Source organism: Sinocyclocheilus rhinocerous, unplaced genomic scaffold (genome assembly GCF_001515625.1).
Source record: "Sinocyclocheilus rhinocerous isolate Xijiao unplaced genomic scaffold, SAMN03320098_v1.1 scaffold1029, whole genome shotgun sequence".
Taxonomy (NCBI): Eukaryota; Metazoa; Chordata; class Actinopteri; order Cypriniformes; family Cyprinidae; genus Sinocyclocheilus; species Sinocyclocheilus rhinocerous.
This window is the reverse complement of record NW_015664012.1, coordinates 204218-223765: the sequence shown is the minus strand read 5'-3', so window position 1 is coordinate 223765 and position 19548 is coordinate 204218. Positions and strand designations below refer to the sequence as shown.

The 19548-nt window shown below is 36.9% G+C and overlaps 1 protein-coding gene across 3 annotated transcripts in view; it reads right to left on the bottom strand.

The window, feature by feature from the left end:
• Positions 1-19548, bottom strand: part of LOC107729191 (zinc finger protein 385D-like) — a 97370-nt gene that overhangs the window by 58005 nt on the left and 19817 nt on the right. For all 3 annotated transcript variants that reach the window (XM_016539618.1, XM_016539616.1, XM_016539617.1), the window contains exon 2: positions 1650-1913. In XM_016539618.1, coding sequence (XP_016395104.1) covers positions 1650-1913 — 264 coding nt within the window. The remainder of the gene's footprint in view (positions 1-1649; positions 1914-19548) is intronic.

Here is a 19548-nt window from a genome sequence, read left to right as displayed (position 1 = left end):
GGGAAATAACGCTGCACGACACAAAGCTGCCACCAGCTGCCTCACTTTCTCTCCAGCAATTATCTCCAGACCGACATCTAGACTTACAGCCCCGTCTTTACCACCGTAACTACAACAATCAGCATCTCACGGGCCTCTCACATGCTCCTTCCTGACCTATCAGCTGGGCTTTAAAGCCACATCACCATGGAAACATAAAAGCAAGTCGAGTCAAAATCACATATTAACTGCAGATGGACACAATGAGGTCTAAGGGTATGAATTACATGAAGATGCCTGTCAGACCCCCAGCTGACAACATGAAGGTGGTTGATAATGTTTTTAAAGCAGTTTGCATGTCATATAGATATGAATTTGTCAATAACAAAAAGTTCTGTGACACTGGCGAAGATACAGATTTGTGTAGAAATTGTCTCTACACATTTAATACTAATATTAAGAAAAAAAATATTAGGTGAACAAAAAGTCAACACACAGCATTCATAAAATATTATTTGACATAAATAGCATGACATGATTCAGCCAGGTTGGACATGTTCCTGGAACAATTTCCGTTGTCACAATCATATAGGGTAAACCCTATTCCTGTACCCCTAACCTAGGGGGGTTTACAAAAATGAAATAAAATAATATTTGACAGCCATAGCCATTTTCTTCAGGCTTATACATCTAAGACAGTACCCTAAGAGTAGGAAGAAAATCAGTGTCAGCTTAATAGAAACTAACCCTTTTACAGGTAACACTTTCCACAGTATAAATGTGGTATTTATACATTAAAATATGGCTGTCATTTGAGTTCATTATCATATTTGGGGTCTGTGGGATCAAAAAGTTTGGAATCCCCTGCTCAAACCAACCCTTGAAATCAGAGGGAAATGAATGGCTGATATAAATGTTGTTGACCCAACCCCAGCTCTACATCTAAACTTACACCTAAAATCTGGTTGATAGGAATGTTGTCCAGCTTGAGTAAATCATGGTAAGCAACATGCACAAGAATGTACAGTACACAGTGTGATTCACCCTAGTAAAACATGTTCCCAGATACACATAATTTATTGCACCTTCTAGAAACAAATCAGTAGCCTAAAAAACACCCCAAAATCAGAAGGCACGGATTTGTTGCTAGATGAGCACTTCCAGGGCTGATAAAGGATGTTGATCCAGGAACATGCCCTATTTGGGTGGATAATGTTAAAGGGGTCATATGATGTTGTTAAAAAGAACATTATTTTGTGTATTTGGTGTAATGAAATGTGTTTATGCGGTTTAAGGTACGATGAGACAAAAACGTTAAAACCCATTATAAACGAGGCATTTGTTGCATCCAGTGGGGACATAATTACGTAATATAATGACTTATATTGTCTTTTTTTTCCCACATAGTGAGGTAGAAATGTGTGGGCGTGTTAGAACGAGCCGTTTTAGGTAGGCGTGGTTGACTCTTAACTTTTATAAAGAATATCTCTTTGGATTTGAGACTTTAGTCTTTGCAACTTTACAGATCTTCTTTATGCACCAAGAGCTTGTAACACTCCAAAGAGAAAGGAAAAATTGAAATCGCATCATATGACCCCTTTAAGCAAGAAGCTCCAGTTTTTGAGCTCCAATTATGACAGGAACACCAGAGAAAGACACACATATCATACCTGTGTTGCTGTTGTTTATGTGTTTGAGTCTTTTCTGGTGTGTTTTGCCATTGAAGTGTATCTGTGCTTGTGCTGCGGAGTTCAGCTGAATGTTGCACACTTCACAGAGTGTGTACGACCTGTGTTTGCGCTCCCGCTTCGGACGAGAGTTTAGAGGTGGGGCGTCCTGTCTTGTAAACTCCACCCCATCAGAGGGCACGCCCTCATGCCCAGTCTGTTCAGTCAGCAACCCGTCTTCAACAGGACTCAGCGGACGCTTCATTCCTAAAAGGAGAAGAAAAGTTTAAGGTTCTCTTACTTCGTTAAAGTTATGATTTCCATCTAAAAACTTTTAAACCACATTTTCTCAATTTTATATTAATACTAAAAGTTTTCTCTGACTTCATACTAATTACATTTTGAACAATTGATTCGTCACATCGAAGCAGTATTAGAAATCGTGAAAAAAGAAATATGTACATGTACACACACACTCACACACTCAAAAGTTTGGGGTTAGTAAGCTGTTTTAATATTTTTAAGTCTCTTATGTTCACCAATGTCGTTTTTACTTAAAAATTCAGTAAAACAGTAATATTATGACAGTAATATTATTATTAAAAGAACAATTTTCTATTTGAATATATTTTAAAATGAAATTTATTCCTGTAATGGCAATGTTGAATTTTCCGCAGTCATTACTTTAGTCTTCAGTGTGACAGAAATTATTCTAATACTCTGATTTGTTGCTCAAAAACATTTCTTATTAACATCAATGCTGAAAACATGATGTTTATTTTATAATTATAACATAATATATATTTTATAAATATAGAATACTAGTTTTAATGTTTTTTTGTGGAAACTGATACATTTATTTCATAAACACAGTTCAAAAGAACAGCATTTATTTCAATTGAATGCATCCTTGCTGTATAAAAGTATTCATTTATTTCAAGGAAAAACTTACTGACCCCAAACTTTTGAACTGTAATGTATATATATTATTTAAAACAACATTTTCTGTTCATCATGTATATATATTATTTACAACAACATTATCTGTTCATCATTTTCTGACGATCTCTGGGGATTACAGCATTGCTACTAACCTCCACTAGGGGGAGATATTAATCAACAATGCATCATTTTTTACAGTTAAATTCAGTCTTGTGTGATATATGAAATATTATAAGTGTATCTGCTCCTTAAAAATAACAATAATAATAATAAATGAATTAATAAATAAAATCTTTCCATGTAGCTCATGAATATCATTTAGTGCACCACTAGCCTACTATAATAAACTCCATAATCTCTGGACTTGTCTATCAAACGCACACCTCACATGGACAAACTAGAGCATTTTACACATGCACACAGGCCCTATTGATCATGTGCCTCTCCTTCTCTAAACACCACTCCCTGACCACAGACGGAGCACAAACACACATCTGTCTCTGCTGCCCAAACATACTGTAAACCCACTCCACCCAACTCACAACACTCCAGCTATGATTGGTTAAACATTACAAGTAAAATAAAATGTGAAAATAAGACAACCAATTAAAACACTCTTTAATTAACACATCTGTTCAGATTAAGAAGCAATGATTCTGTAAGGATTTTGATTTAAACCTGAGGGAAATAGTCAGTAATCAGTCAGTTTTATAACAATATTCATCAGAAACTGTTGTACCATTAAAGACGTTATCATTGATATTGTCAGCCCTTTGAGCTCTTTACTGCAGGGCTCAACAATTTGGATGGCCGGGGCCAGTGTGAGAGATTTTGGGGCCAGTTGACTGAACTGTCACTGACCTATTGTGCAGAGCTATGTTGTCATAACATTTTACATTTATTGATCACCTTTATGCGTTTCTATTTGTCTTAAACTTAGACGTTTGGTTTTCTTTGATAACTGAACATTGTTGGATACTGGGCTAGTATAAATATGTCACCAGGGTAATGTTATCATTTATTTAATTTCCCAGAAAAACTCATTCTTGAGATAAGGGCCAAAACATGTCCTATAAACAAAAGCCCTCTTTATGTTAGAAATGAAGAAATTCATAAAAATAAAAGTACTTAAAAAGTTACATCTAAAGTAAATCTGTATACTTAAGGCATTCATTGCTTTTATTTTAAATACTTTATTTCGTATTATTTTAAATACATGCTCTACACTTGGAAATACATGTAATTTAACCTGTCCTCAGCATGAGGTCACAATGTAAAACTGCCAAACAAAGTGTTAAAAATGCAACAAATTCAAAAATAGACATTTATATGGAAAGATCTGTAATATATCAAACAATGCAAACATTAAATTCTTAATTATATTTCCCATAAAAAATATCTATCAAAGTTATGTCCTCACTTTGCATCAATTCTGTCAGGATTTTTTTTAAATAATTCTGAATAAATCAGGTAATGTCAGCAGCAACTTTAACTCTGAGGAACCCTTTCCTATTTGCTGCTCATTGTGGATCTTACAGTAGGACACACACAGTCCTGGAAGTTTTATATATTTTATACAAACAATAGAGGTTTCTTCAGTCACAGCTTTGTCAGCTCCGTCATCCCAGTGTAATAGTTTCTGTAAATAGTTGTGGGATAAATCTAGGCATTTTTGTTATGTTTATTAATGCAGCTAGAACTGAAGAAAAAAACTAAAACCAAAATTACTCCACTGTACAACACGTGGTTAATGTGCAAACATATTCCATTTTGTCAACTCCGTCAGACGTCAACTCGGGTTTTATGTCTGACGGTGTTGACATGTAAGCTGACAGAGTTGACAAATGCTCACAAAACTTTTTATATAGTGGTATAATATATGTTTTGCATATGGGGAATTATTATTATATTAAACTGATTTTTTTTCGTTTTTGTCAACACCGTCAGATGAAGGTTTCTGTTAATTTTGAAATAAAGATTTTATTCTGTTTTTCAATTTATTGTTTTAAAATAGTAAAACGAACAGAACTACATGATAATATGTCTATGTTCTCAAAGAAACATATTAAAAAGGATGGTGGAAAACTAAGAGATGTAGGAATTGGATTGTTCATAATAGAGTGAAACCTGGAAAACAAAATGTAGAGAATATATTTAATCACTTCAGCTCCTTTACTGAACACCATTATTACATAATTGAAGAGTTCACACTGTTGTTGGGTGGATCAAATTAAAATATCATGCTTTTTAATGCGTCTGACGGAGTTGACACAAATTAAGTTATGAAGTGAATAAATGTACATTTTTAAAAAAAAAAAAAAAAAAAATTCAGAAAAACCTGTTCCCTTACATGGCTCATTAGTTGATGACCTTTCTACAAATATATTAATTTATAAATAATGTATAATTAAATAATAAAAACTCACATTTTAAAACGTTTTGTCCCTTATCTCAGGAATCAGCGATATATATATAAATATAAATATATATTTATATATAAATATATAAACTTTTATATGTGTGTGTGTGCACATTGTACATATACTGTACGCACACAAATGTGTATACACACTATATATGTATATACATATGTAGTATAGTATAACAATGTGTTGCTAAAAATATGCATAAAAATGCATAATTTTCAGGGGGCACAAAAGAAAATGTTAGTAGGGCAAAAGTACAAAAATCTACAGGGCCATCCAGACCAGCAGGACAAAATCCTTATTGTTGAGCTGCTGTCACTGCTGGTCATGTTGACATCATGGAACAGTTGAGATTCATTGAGCTCCTATTTCTCTTAGTTAAACATCTGAAAAGAGCCCTGAGGTCACCCTGTCGTCTGGACACACAGCTGAAGGAGTGGCATTGGATCAAGTAGAGGGCTGTTAGCGATCTTCTGTGCTGTACTGCGCGTCTTGTTTTACGTCTTCTATCCACATCTCCCCATGAGACCGCATCAATCAGTGCATGGATATCCTGCTGAAAGTCACTCATATAGGGACATGTGTGTATTTCTGTCACTCTGCTCACACACACAAACACACAAACAAACAAATGCACAAACAGCAGGGCAGATTGTCAAGTGCTCCAAAAATACTCTACTGAAACAAGACATGATGTGGCCAACTTCTGAACAGAGCACCCTACACAATTCAAGAGAATATAGCAGTCTTTCAGTTACTGATAGGATCAGTCTGAGTAAATAGAGTAAAAATAGTAATAAACAAATAAATAAATAAATACATAAAAAGTTATAATTATTATAAGATTGTGTTATTATTATTATTGAATTTATTTTTATTAAATGTATAATTTAATTGTAATAATTCCCTTTGTACAGAACACATTTTCATCAGCCCCACCACAGAAATGATATTCTATAATTATTTTAATTTATGTGTACTGTAACTAAAAGTGAAAATGGAAAATAATAGAACAGTTTATGCATAACACAAACTAATTAAATTAAAATATAAATATAATAGAATAGAATAGAATTCCTCTCTTTTCCCCCTCAACTCTCCATAAAAAAAATTCTCAATAAAGACAAACTCACACAAATACAATTACCAAAGCCACTACAAATTATACAGAAAAACACAGAGTTGCCTAGTTGCTCAGTCTCTTTATCTTTTTCTGTCTTATTATTTTCAGTTCTTTTTTGATCCCACAAGTCATTCCCAACTCTGAAAGGTTTGGAATGGTGGACTTCAGCACTTTCATTCTAGCCAGATTGAAGATAAGTGGTCTTAAGTGGTGAAAGTGAAGATAAAGTCAGCTCCAGAGTGCCACAGTAATATTTACTATCAGACACAATAAAGACATGTCAGTGAAAATACAACGTCTGCCAACAGTTTTAAGCAAATGGAAGCTACAGCAGTTGTGTGCGTGACATTATTAGCCACTGGCGTTGTATGTACAGATGAATCTATAATTGGCTGGCTGAGCTCTGGAGTGATGAGTCTTCTGTTGTTTTTCCACTGAAGTGATGCTCTGTCTGGTTTGGAGACACAGCCCTGTGGAACACGATGAGTTGTGTGAACGGCTGACTGGATGCTCTCTCCCTAATAAGTTTGCTAAGGGCCACTGGCATCACCAGTGGAGATGGGTGTGTTTGCTCAGGCCATACTCTATGTGTGTGTGTGTGTGTGTGTGTGTGCGCATATGTGTGTGTGTGTATGTGTGCATGTGTTTGTGAGGGGATATGTGTGCATTCAACTCAGTTGGGACGAGAAGAAATTTGCTCTGTATCATAGCTTTGCAACATCTACTGTGTGTTTCATAACTTCAGTTTTATCCATGTTAAATGAATTTCTGTATGATATGAGGGGTGTGTGAATTTCTGTGTGCAGTCTCTACTGTGTACAATGGAAAAATCTTTTAAAAACCTTAATGCCATTATCAAGATTATATAGACACTAAAAAGCCATGAAGCGTAAGCATCAAACAAAAAGTGATTTTAAAAAGTAAAATGTTTTAAAACATCTCTGATAAAAATATTTTCACACATCTTGATAAAAAAAAGTGCCATTCAAAATGGGGTTTGGGGTTAGTAAGATTTTTGTTGTTGTAATTTTTAACTCAGAAGTTCTGTCATGAAACTCTAGATGGTGCAGAATGATAGGTTCTGACTCAATCTGATATAATCACATCATTTTTCACATGGTGAAGCCGATTGGTTCTAGCTGCATCAACAGCCAATGAGCTTGCTGCTCAACATTCAAATAGTTGGCCAGTGCTTGCCCTCCACCTTCCCCAGCTCCACTTGTCTGCTGTGGGGTAATTTCATATATGCGGGGTTATTTTATATATGCAGCAGCAGTATTTCTTACATGCTCACAGCAGCATGTCTGTAGATGCATTGGCATTAGCAAGTCTCGATACTTGCTCTGCCACAGCAGCAGTGTAGCAGATCTATTCCTCCAAGATCAAACACATTAACATTGCCATGTATACTACCATGTTAACTAGATAGTAAATAGGACAGTGTTACGACAGGAGAGGGGGCGGGATCAGGAAAGGTCCACAAGCCAGTATTCGAACTCAGGCCGCCCATAGCGCAACGGCACTGTGCCCGCGCATTGCCCACAAGGCTATCGGCACCAACTAACCTCAAACTTTTGAAGAGTAGTACATATTTTTCAGGGTAAGAAAGTATTTTTGGGGGAAGTTTGGAAGGATGTTTTTAACAGAAGTGAAGTATCATTGTATGTATGTACTACATTTTAAATGAATAAAAAACAGATGTCATGTCATTGACCTATATGCAGTCATTTCAAATTAATTTCAATTTGTACTGAAAAATGGCCCAAGTTATTACATTTCAAAGAGTAAGCATGATCCAGTGAGACAGTCAGTTCTGATTATGCTAACAGATGCTGTATAGATTATGGAGGTTTGAGAAGAGCACGATCTGTCCAGGTCTCCTGTCTCTGAGCTTTACAACACCACAGAACATCATTATAAATTCAGAATTATGCAGGTGAAGTCAAATCACAGCGGATAGCAAACTCACACTGAAGGAGACGGCCAGCTGATGGTATGCATTAGCATAACTAAACATCAACCTGCACAGCCACTCTTTTCTCTCTCTTTTGCTCTCTCATTGACATCGACATTGCTATCAAAAACAGTGCCATATTTTCCATGGGGGAAGAGACTGGGCTGTGCTTCATGCATCTCAGTGATAAGAGAGCATCCGTGAGATCAAGAAGAGGACGCCTGGGGACTGCTGAATCAAATGTGAGCATTACGAACTACAGATCACTGGGGAAAATGATCCCGAAAACCAACAAAGAGCTCAATTAACCTGCAAGAAATTACATTCAGAAGTAAACTAGGGTAGAAAAATGGTTATTCATCTCAAGAGAATGTGGCAGAAGGCACAATGCTAGTGAACTGGCATCAGTGGAGCCTCTTTTTACTGATACTGTTTCTCTGAAATAACCACTTTGCACCATCTACCAAGCCACTTTGCACCATCTTTGCACCATCTACCAAGCCACTTTGCACTATCTACCAAGGGTAAAACTGTCAATACTTACTGGTGCACACACAAAAATACACATTCACAATGGGTGCAGGAATGAAGACTTTATGCTATATTTTATGCTCTAATGAAGTTTCTGTTATAAAGTCGAGTGCAGTTTCTTTTGTTGTTCTAAACATGGCCGTACCCAGACTTTGAAAAATAGTGAGGTCCGGGTTGGTGTATAATAACCCCTACAAATACAACTCATTATATACACTATAAACACTTTAAAGGAGACAGACATGTAGATGTTTGTGAAAGATGTTTTCTCTGTTTTGGAGGGATGATTATTTTTAAATCGTACCCTATTTATTGCATCAAAATTTGTTAATAGGCTACGATTCCACACTCAGTCACAGCGTCATCAAACTATGCCTTTGTTTCTGTTTATTTTTAATACGCACCCTCTAGCGGTGAAAAATTACATATTGTGCCTTTAAGTGCCAGCGATGCAGTGTTGGCAGATATTGATACTAAAACAAACAAAAAAACAAAAAATAAATAAGCACTGTAAGTCGCTTTGGATAAAATATATTTTTATATTTTTAAATTATACCCTATTTATTGCATCAAAATTTGTTAATAGGCTACTTTACTGTATTTAAGGGTGGATAATTTTATCAGTTGTTTATTGCAACAATACATAACTACAATAACTTTGTCTAGTGCTCTTATGAAAGTTTATAGCATGATTTGTGAAAATGTAACTAGGCCTATACTGAATGACATAGCATAGACTACTTCATAGCTAGTTTTTGCGTATTTCATTTCATTCTGTAACCTACTTGTTCTACAGATCTGTGTGTACTAGTGTTAAATGCTACTGTTTTTGATAGCGTTGATAACGTTTATGACAGATAATATCATGATAATTTTGACCACTATCGTCAAAGATGATTGACAATTAGCATACAGTTTGGATTGAAATAAATAAAAATAAACCGAAATTATTTCCAATCTTTTGCAAATAAGATAAGATAAAGATATCGCTGACTCTAAACTGCAACTTCCTACTTTATTAACTTTCTAAAGTGTTAAATTAAGTGGAAAAGACAAGTCCAAAAACGCTTATAATAGCTGGATCTGGCAACACGCTGCGCCCGCGCCCTCACTCACAACTCTCTCAAGCCTTGCTCACTCCGCCAGTGTCTCGCAGCGATCATTTTCATACCAGGGACGCTAAGCATTCTTGCAAACTGTCTAAACTGAATTATACATCTCATGCAGGCATTCATATGAGGAGTTTAACAGCAAATTAGTCATTCAAAGAACAAATTTTATTTTTGAACATGAAAAATTTACCGAGGTCCGGACCTCGGTGGCCTCATAGCTGGTTACGGGCCTGGCGGCGATAGGTGTCGTATTCCTATAGGTAGATGTGATAAGCTGAGAATCAGCTGATGCAAGCTTGAGTCACGTGACCTGCCAGAACTAACGCTAACGCTTAATTTATGTCAGCATTTAAAACTTTAACACAACCAACCTTTCGCTTCTGTTGGAAGCTGCTTTTCATCTATGAAGATGAATTCTCCTCTTCCACCCACACAAACAGAAATGTTTCCATTTAACTGAAAAACTTGAAATGCACATTCTGTACTAAGCAGTGTTGTTACACATAAATACAGATGATACTTGAAATGTTGTACCACTTTTGCTTGTACATTGATTTAAATATCTCCCACCCCTAATGAGTTTCACTAATAACAGAACTAGGCTACTCGTTTTATTCAGAGGCAGACTTAAAGGCACAAATATGTAAGATTTTTTTTATTAAAATATCCAAAAACTGCTAGAACAGTGTTATATATTTTGCTGACTTGTGTACTTATATTATCCCAAATGTTTCGAAGAATGTTTAAATCCAGAGAAATTTTAACTAGTGACACGGAGCGTGTCCATAGTGTCACTGTGTTGCCTGCCAATGACGTCATAACCCCTCGATTTCCGGTTTTGTTTTGTAGAAAACATGGAAACACCAAAGACGCTCTAATACGTTATGCATTTTATTAGACAGGTGACGACTGCACAGAGTAGCATTATAACAGAATTTTCAAACGTATCTAGTATGATAAAACAGCGCTTTTTTCCCCCCACAGAATTATACATCTCATGCAGGCATTCATATGAGGAGTTTAACAGCAAATTAGTCATTCAAAGAACAAATTTTATTTTTGAACATGAAAAATTTACCGAGGTCCGGACCTCGGTGGCCTCATAGCTGGTTACGGGCCTGGTTCTAAAGGCTGCTAAAAGGCACAATGCTTTATGTGATTCTGGCGCTCTTTCAAACACCCACACACTTCACACACAGAAACACATACACACACTTAGCAGGTCAATCAGCTCTCTGACACCCGAGGTAGATGCACTGCATCATCAAATAAGTGTGTATGTGTTCAGTCAGAATATATATGAGGCACAAACACTCACACACTCAGCAGGCAGTTTTACCAAATGCATGCACTGAAATTCAGATGGAGGAGAAGAATGAGATTTGACAAAATTCTCTTATTCATGCACACAATCACACAATGTTGCACACACTTTGAAAGGAGATCATTAACAGAAAAAAAGCATAAAAACCATCATTATAGAGCCATTAACAAATTATTCTAGCCTTCTGAGCTGTGAGGTGCAAAAAGAACAGTGTTGTTTTGAAACTGATGTATGATGTCAGAAAAGCAGCACAGTCGTGATGGACACTGAATACAGAGCATCACACATACACACAAAACTGATTATTACTGAATCCTGATGCAACAAGATAGTAAAAAGAACATAAATTGTGATTACACATAATGTGTGTGTGTGCGTGTGTGTGTGTGTGTCTTGAAATGAAAAGAAATAGGACAGTAGAATTACAAATGGCACCATTACTAATATACTGTACAGTACATTTACTGACAAAGGCAAATTATTTGTCTTTTTTTAATTTAGCCTTGTTTATTTTATTGAATTTGCTTATTTAAATAAAATGGTTACACAAAATTTTAACTTGCAATTTCTCACAATTTCTTCTGTGGAACATAAAATATTTTTTTTCCATACATAAATGGTTTGGTTAATAACATTCTTCAAAATATATTTTTATGGTTAACAGACAAAAAACAAAAACAAAACAAAAAACATTGAAATGACATAGGGTGAGCAAAATTGTTTATTCTCACATTTTCACACTGGAATATAAGGTTACATCCTTAAAACCTGGAACTCTTGTGACAGGAACATACTTTATTGATAGCTATCAAGTAAATAAAGCCATATCTATATATATGTGCCCCACAAGAGCAGAATATAGCCCCAAAAGACCCTGAATTTTCAAACAAAGGGTGGCAACGTTTTGGAAAAATGCATCTTGGTGCATCAGTATATCTTGCTTCAAAGGTCACAGAAATAAGAGTTATGCCGTCGCACATTCAATATAACATGACATTTGCATTAAAAACATTGCCTCTCTAAAGATTAAGCCTTGCGCCAATCTTGGTGGTGCCCAGCTGGCATTACAGTATAGAGGAAAAGAAATCTAGAGAGGGTTAACAGAGGGTCTCTTGGATGTGCTTTGGTCTAGAGAACTATGGCAAAAGCACAGTGTTATATAAAGGGTCCTGCCTTAAAGACTTTTCTACAGGGAGAAAGAGCCCTGTAACATGCATGCATCTCCTCTTTGCAGAGTTCACACAAAAATAGTTGGAGAGAATTTTCATTTTTGTTGAACTAGTCCTTTAATTTCCAATTTGCCAGAATACCAAAAGTCTACAATACCAAATTATCTAAGCTATGCTATCTTGAAATTCATAAACTTACACCACACAAAAGCAAACTTTTAAGAAAAGATTTCTCTGAGTAGATCTGTCAACTACTCTTATTGAGATACATCATGTAACTAATAACATAACATCAAAGATGTCTTTGCATGTGAAATGCAAATAGACAGACTAAATAAATCTAAATGAAAATGTAAAGTTTTTGTGCTTGTCAGGTTTGGAGTTGAAGGATAAAAACATCAATAGCTTAAAACAAATATAATAGTCAATGGAAAATCCCCACCATGACAAAAAATAAATAAATGTGTGTGTGTTAGTTTGTAAAAGAGAAAAGGAGAAACACAAAGGGGGAGAAAGGGAGGGGGAGACAAAATGATGCTCCATCTCCATTAAGTGCAGGGATTTGAATGGATTTGGTAGCTGGCCACCTCCATTCCAGCACAACCAGACTAGTTTCATAATACAATCATCAAACACTGTACAACACCTATTCAGCAGATTAATTCTGTGCAGAATTTTACCATCAGTTGAATATGTGAGTTCAAGGAATCCTTTTTAAAAAAATTTCCACACATGTTTGCACAGTGTGTGTTGCTTGGATAGTGGGGTGGGCTATTTGCAGCTGCACACACATTTAAACACAGCAAAGCCTTTCCAAAGCAAACAAGTAAGTTGATTCGATGTCACTAAGGACAAACTGAAGCGGCCTTTTGAATAACCCATCTGAACATGCGTGTACGTGTGTGTGTGTGTGTGTGTGAGTGGAGGGCAGGAGGGTTAGATTAAACAACAGAGGGCTTAGTGTGTAACTAAAAACCTTTTCCATCACATTTGTACTCACTTTAGCCCTAATCCATCCTGATTACTCTGTCAATCATGACGAAAATACACCTGCCACGTTACGACACACACAAACACACACTCAGACTGATCAAATGATAGATGCATACTGCTATGCACTTAATAAATCAAGCTGGACTATATCATTTCATTGGCTGAATAACACAAACATACATAGGCTTGGGTGTATTAAAGGAAGCGATAAAGACAGATGGTTGTTGATCTTCCTGTTTGCCGTTATCATTCATGGTGGCACATTTTGAATAAACTTTATTTAAAGCCTTTATGGATGCAGCGCGGCTTAAATTTCAGAGACCAAACACACATTCCAGGAATGACCGGCCACATTTCCAGGCACGGGTTAACCACAGCGCCATTTGATCATCGCACCCCAGCATGAACCCCTGTCATCTCTTAAATAGCTGTTTGTTTATTTTATGTGCATTAAGACTTATTAAGCAAACACTGCATAACAACATACAGATCTTTCATGACATTCTGTGTCACAGAGTTCACTCTCATTAGAATATGTCAGCTTAGAAACACTGAAAGGTTGATTTGAATTTGACTGGTTATTCAAGGGGGGTTCTGACATGTAGGCCACAGCCTGTGCAATGCAGAAATAAATATCCAAACAACACCATGAAACAAAGCTGAATGCATTTAAACCAAAAGCACTAATGTGGGGCTGTGTGAGAGAGAATAAATAGCACAACTGCACACATTTACTCAGAACCCGCTCCAATACAGAGGTGTGATTGTGAGCGGTACACCAGGAGTTCATTCTGAAAAAAATGACTTGACTGCACAAACATGCATCACTAAACACCCGTGTGTATGTGTGTGTGTGTGTGTGAAGATTCTGAAAGGGTTATTGGGTATAAACCCAGCTTGTACTGTGCTAAGCTCACCAGCTGACAGGCTGAATAGGGGCAACTCTCTCTTCAATTCAGTACAACTTCATCTCTCCATCCATCTATCTGTCTATCCATCTTCCTGCACATCCATCTGCCTGCTCATCCATCCATCCATCCATCTGGCTGTTTAACCATCTTGTAATCCATCTATCCATCTGTCTATCAATCCATGTATCCATCCACCTGTTTAGCCATCTATCAATACATCTATTCATCCATTTATCCATCCATCTATTTAGTCATCTGTCAATACATCTGTTCATCCATTTATCCATCTATCCATCCGGCTGTGTACCATCTTTTAATCCATCTATCCATCGATCTATCAATTCATATATCCATCCACCTATTTAGCCATCTTTCAATCTATCTTTCAATCTATCTTTCAATCAATCTATCTATCTATCTATCTATCTATCTAGACATCTGTCAATACATATATTCATCCATTTATCCATCCATCCACCTATTTAATCATCTATAAATCAACTATCCATCTATATCTCAGGGTCAAGTTGTCTGTGAAAATCAGCTTGTTCATCTTATTTTTTTATTCAGTACTTTTTTAGCTTGTTTATTCTGCAAAATAATTTAGTACACCTCACCTTGGAGCTGTGTGTGTGCGCGCGTGTTTGGCTTTGATACATACAGGATAAAGTCTGGGTCAAACTGTGGGCTGTTAATTGGACCCAAAGGGCAAAAGTAATTGTTGTTACATTCTAGCCATCCGCTATGCACACACATATTATACTGTACTCTTTCAACATTAAAAGAAAGAGTAAAAAGTGAATTAAATTAATTAGAGAAAACAGGAAAAAAGAGGGGTAAAGAATTGTAAAGAGGGAGTTCTCCACATTCCTGTGGCGGTTAACCACTTTGGTAGCAAGCAGACTCCCTAGAGGAGCCGTGGTAGCCCAAAACAGTTTAGGACCAAACAGGTGTCAGGATGAAACTTGTGCTCGATGAGGAGACACAAGTCACCCTGACACACACACAAAACAACACATACTTGTCACGTCTGCCCACCTGCTTGCATTTTCCGCAACACTGAGCATCTCAAAATATTTTAATGAACCTATATTTGTGACACTCTTGCACACACAAATGCACAAATGGATTGATAGATTTTCAGACAGACAGACAGACGTGTGTTTTTCAAATGTTCTAATGAAGGATTTGTGCAATTGAGAAATATAATTTTCTCTTTCACTTATGTTGTTATAATAAAATATAACTGTTTGTGCAGAAATTTGTTGGGGGGGGGTTGGTGTAGGGCAATAGCACATACAGTTTGTACAGTATAAAAACCATTACGCCTATGGGATGTCCCCACTTTTCACAAAAACAAACCTGTGTGTGTGTGTGTGTGTGTGTGTGTGATGGTTGAAGGCAAACACACACACAGTGATAACCGCTCATAATCACACACTTCCTCCTGCCCAGCAGGAAACTTAGCAGGTTCTTTCACTATGCATGTGTGTACAGGTCACAACCACTAGGCCTATGCCTGGCACAGTTTTGAACCTGCAGCAACAATGTCAGCAATGAGAAATGGTACATGAGCCGTGTGTGTGTATATATGCACCCGTCTGTGAGACATTCCTCTTCAGGGAAACCAGTGGGGGGTTTTCTCCTGGTAAATCAGGAGAAAGTGGCTCACTTGGCCAGGTTAAAGAGAACATTTAAAGACAGAGGACAAAGGAGACAAGCACACAGATAGACAGAGAGCCTAAGCATAAGATGGAGGGCTGGATGAGTCTCTGGAGGTTACAGCTATTCTACACTGTCCTCGCTGTCAACAACAACGGACAACAGTGGCAATCTGGGAATCACTGTTTCTGTGTGTGTGTTCAAACAACACCCACTCGTGCAGATTCTATCAACATGTTGTGCTGCGTCATCTGCATTTCACAGGATGATGGAGGACTGAGCTGAGACTGTGCGCCATCTTTCCATCAGCTGTGTTTGGAGTGAATCACACGTCACAATTTACTGAAGGAGATAATGTGTGCCAAGGTCAAAGACAGGCAGAAAGAATAATTAAAAGAGCATTTAATGGGCCATTCTGATGCTATTTAAGTATACTGATGGGTAGAATGAGAGAGGAAGAGAGGGATGGAGAGAGAGAGAGAGGTAGAACAGTTGAAATTTTAGTGCATTGCACAAAAGCAGTTCATTTTGTACGACAGTGCAACACTAGAGGAATACAACCAAGAAAGCCAAGAGATGTGTGTGGGTTTACGTAGCTCTCTAGGGGAAAAAAACTGTCCCGGGAAGTTAGAGGAATTTTACAAAACGTCCCTTTAGGGATGTCTGGGGGTTAGAGTAAAACATTTACATTTGTCAAATAGCAAAAAAGAGGACTGTAACTGTAGGAAATGCTGTATTACATAAATCAAATTGTAGGAATGATCATTCAACCCTTGCTGATGTTAGTGGCGTGCATTTAAATCAATGACATACACACCTTAACATTATAAAGTACAGTAGGAGAAATAGATATTCATTTTGAGATTTATTAAAAGATTACATTTACAAGTGCAAATAGTTTCTATATTGTGTTTAACTTTAAAGGGGACCTATTATGCCCCTTTTACAAGATGTAATTTCTCAGGTGTCCCCAGAAAGTGTCTGTGAAGTTTCAGTTTTTTTTTGTGCTTTTTTTTGCATTTTTGCCTTTATTAGGATAGGACAGACAGAAAGCGAGGTGGGAGAGAGAGAGAGGGGACAGTATTGGGAAAGGTCCACAAGCCGGGACTCGAACTTGGGACACCCGAAGCACAATGGTGCTATATGTCGGCACGCTGCCCATGAGGCTATTGACGTCATGTTTTATAAAAACACATAAGTCTACAGTATGTCCTAATTTTGCTAAGTATAGATGTAACGTGTGTGTTTTGGGTAGGTACAGAGATCCACTGTATTCCACCCCCTCATCCCCTGCACCCATACCTCCTCCGCACCAAACCCAGATTGCCATCTAAAACACACACATGAACACACACACACACACAGTGTGGTCTTGTTCTAAGTGTTGGCTCTGTGTGTGCTACATGAGCAAAGGGAATATTTAATCATCAGGTGAAGGGAAAGTTCACTCACTGACCAACACACGCAACAGTAACATCCTACAAAAGCAGAAACACACACACGCACACACACACACACACAAGTACCTATTCATCCACACCTCTCATGAGCTGATGTGAACATTCAGAGCAGCTCTCCTGCTCAGAGTATGAATCACTCAGTGTTGCAGCTCAATCTTTAATCACCCACTGTGGATTCCTCATTGCTATGTATCAACATCACTAAACCTGATGTGAACATTCAGAGCAGCTCTCCTGCTCAGAGTATGAATCACTCAGTGTTGCAGCTCAATCTTTAATCACCCACTGTGGATTTCACCTTTCCATGAAACCCATATCCACGGATCTGTGTGCTCCCTTGCTAGGAACTCTGACTCAAGCCACTAGGAAAAATAGATCAGGAGATACAGGGACAGGCGAAAGTAAAAATAGATGGAGAGAGGAAGAGAAACAGAGAGATAGGGTGATATAAAGTCAAGAGACTGCCTCCTCAGCGTGAGTCAGCCTGGTCCAGACGTCACCATCTCCTCCAGAGCCATTCAGAGCTCCTGGACACCAGAGGGACTCTCGCTCTCACAGACATGAGGTGCCTGAGGTGGAGATGGGAGTGGGCTGGGGTCACATGAGGAGACCTGGAGGAGCAGGGGTGTGTTTTGTCCTTGAGAACCTCATTAATGCTTCCCACTGCAGCACCTCAAATACACACACAAACACTTCAAAGTTTTGAGGTTTCCTTTGCCTCTTTGTTGTTTTCTGTGACGCAGGACTTTGATTTTGTCAACAATAAAAAGACAAGATGAAAAAGTATCATATAACAATAATTCCAATAATAACAACAGATAATTAAAATGTATTATAAATAAAGTTTTGTATAATACAATTTTGTATATGACAAAAAAAATGTAAGTTTACACTAAGGGCAAATAGTCAAGCTTGCTGGCAGAGGCTATTTTCACTAACTCCACCCACTACTGCTTAGACAGTTTGCCCTTAGCACAAATAGCATGTCACTTCTATTTACACTTTGTGTGAATAGTATCTACTGCTATTTGCACCTAGTGTAAACAAGGTATTTGTTGCAATTTATACAGTATTTGGTGCAAACTGTAGAAAAATAACACCTCAATGTTTTAAGAAGAAAAAAGGTAGAAATTATTTATTCAAATAATCCAGTCATAGTATCATGGGGATTGCCTCTTGAACTGAAAGAGCCTAAACAGTACCATTTTGCAAGCAGGCAATACACATGCTAGCAGGGACACATTAAACTGATCGAAAGTAACAGTACATTTATAATGTCACAAAAGATTTCTACTTCAAATCAATGCTGTTCCTTTCAACGTTCTATTCATTCAAGAATACTGAAAAAAAATCTATTATACAGTTTCCACACAAATATTAAGCAGCACAACCATTTTCAATTTTCAAGGAAAAAAAATTACTAGCATCAAATCAGCGTATCAGAATGATTTCTGAAGAAACATGTGACACTGAAGACTGGAGTAATGGCTGCAAAAATTCAGCCTTGCCATCACATGAATAAATTACATTTTAAAATGTATTAAATGGAAAACTTTTAAATTGTAATAATATTTCACAATATTACTGCCTGTATTTACTGTGTTTGATCAAATAAATGCAGCCGTTGTAAGCATAAGAGACTTCTTTAAAAACATATAAAAGATTTTTACAGAGCCTGAACTTTTAAACGGTAGTGTGTGTGTGTGTGTATATATTGTGTGTGTGTGTGTGTATATATATATATATATATTGCGTGTGTATGTGTTTATATATATATATACAGTATATATATATATATATATCTTTTATTAATTTATTTTTTTAAATCAGACATATTCAGATAATCAACTTACAATTGCACAGGTCAGAATATGTAACTAATGTTACATAAATATAACAGCCTGTTTATCTATCCATTTTCCCAAATATCCATCCATCTGTACATACACATACTGTTCTATTGACATATCTGCTAGTTCAAGGGTCTTCAACCGGGGGTCTGCAGGAGTACTGCAGGGGGTCCGTCGATTAATTTTTGATAAGTAGTTTTTCGTTAAAAAATGTAAACATGGGTAAAAAAAAAAAAATATCACAAAGTAAATTTTAAATATAAGCACCTTGAAACAAAAGCAAGAGCACCCTCAGTTGATATTGCAATGATACAATATTTTCGGCGAAACAGATTTAACAAACGCTCCATTGCGTTTTTGAGTTTAAGCTCTGAGAACGTGAAATGTTCCTATTTACAGCGTTTGTGTGCATAGTTCTGATCTACTGTCTTAACATAATATACAT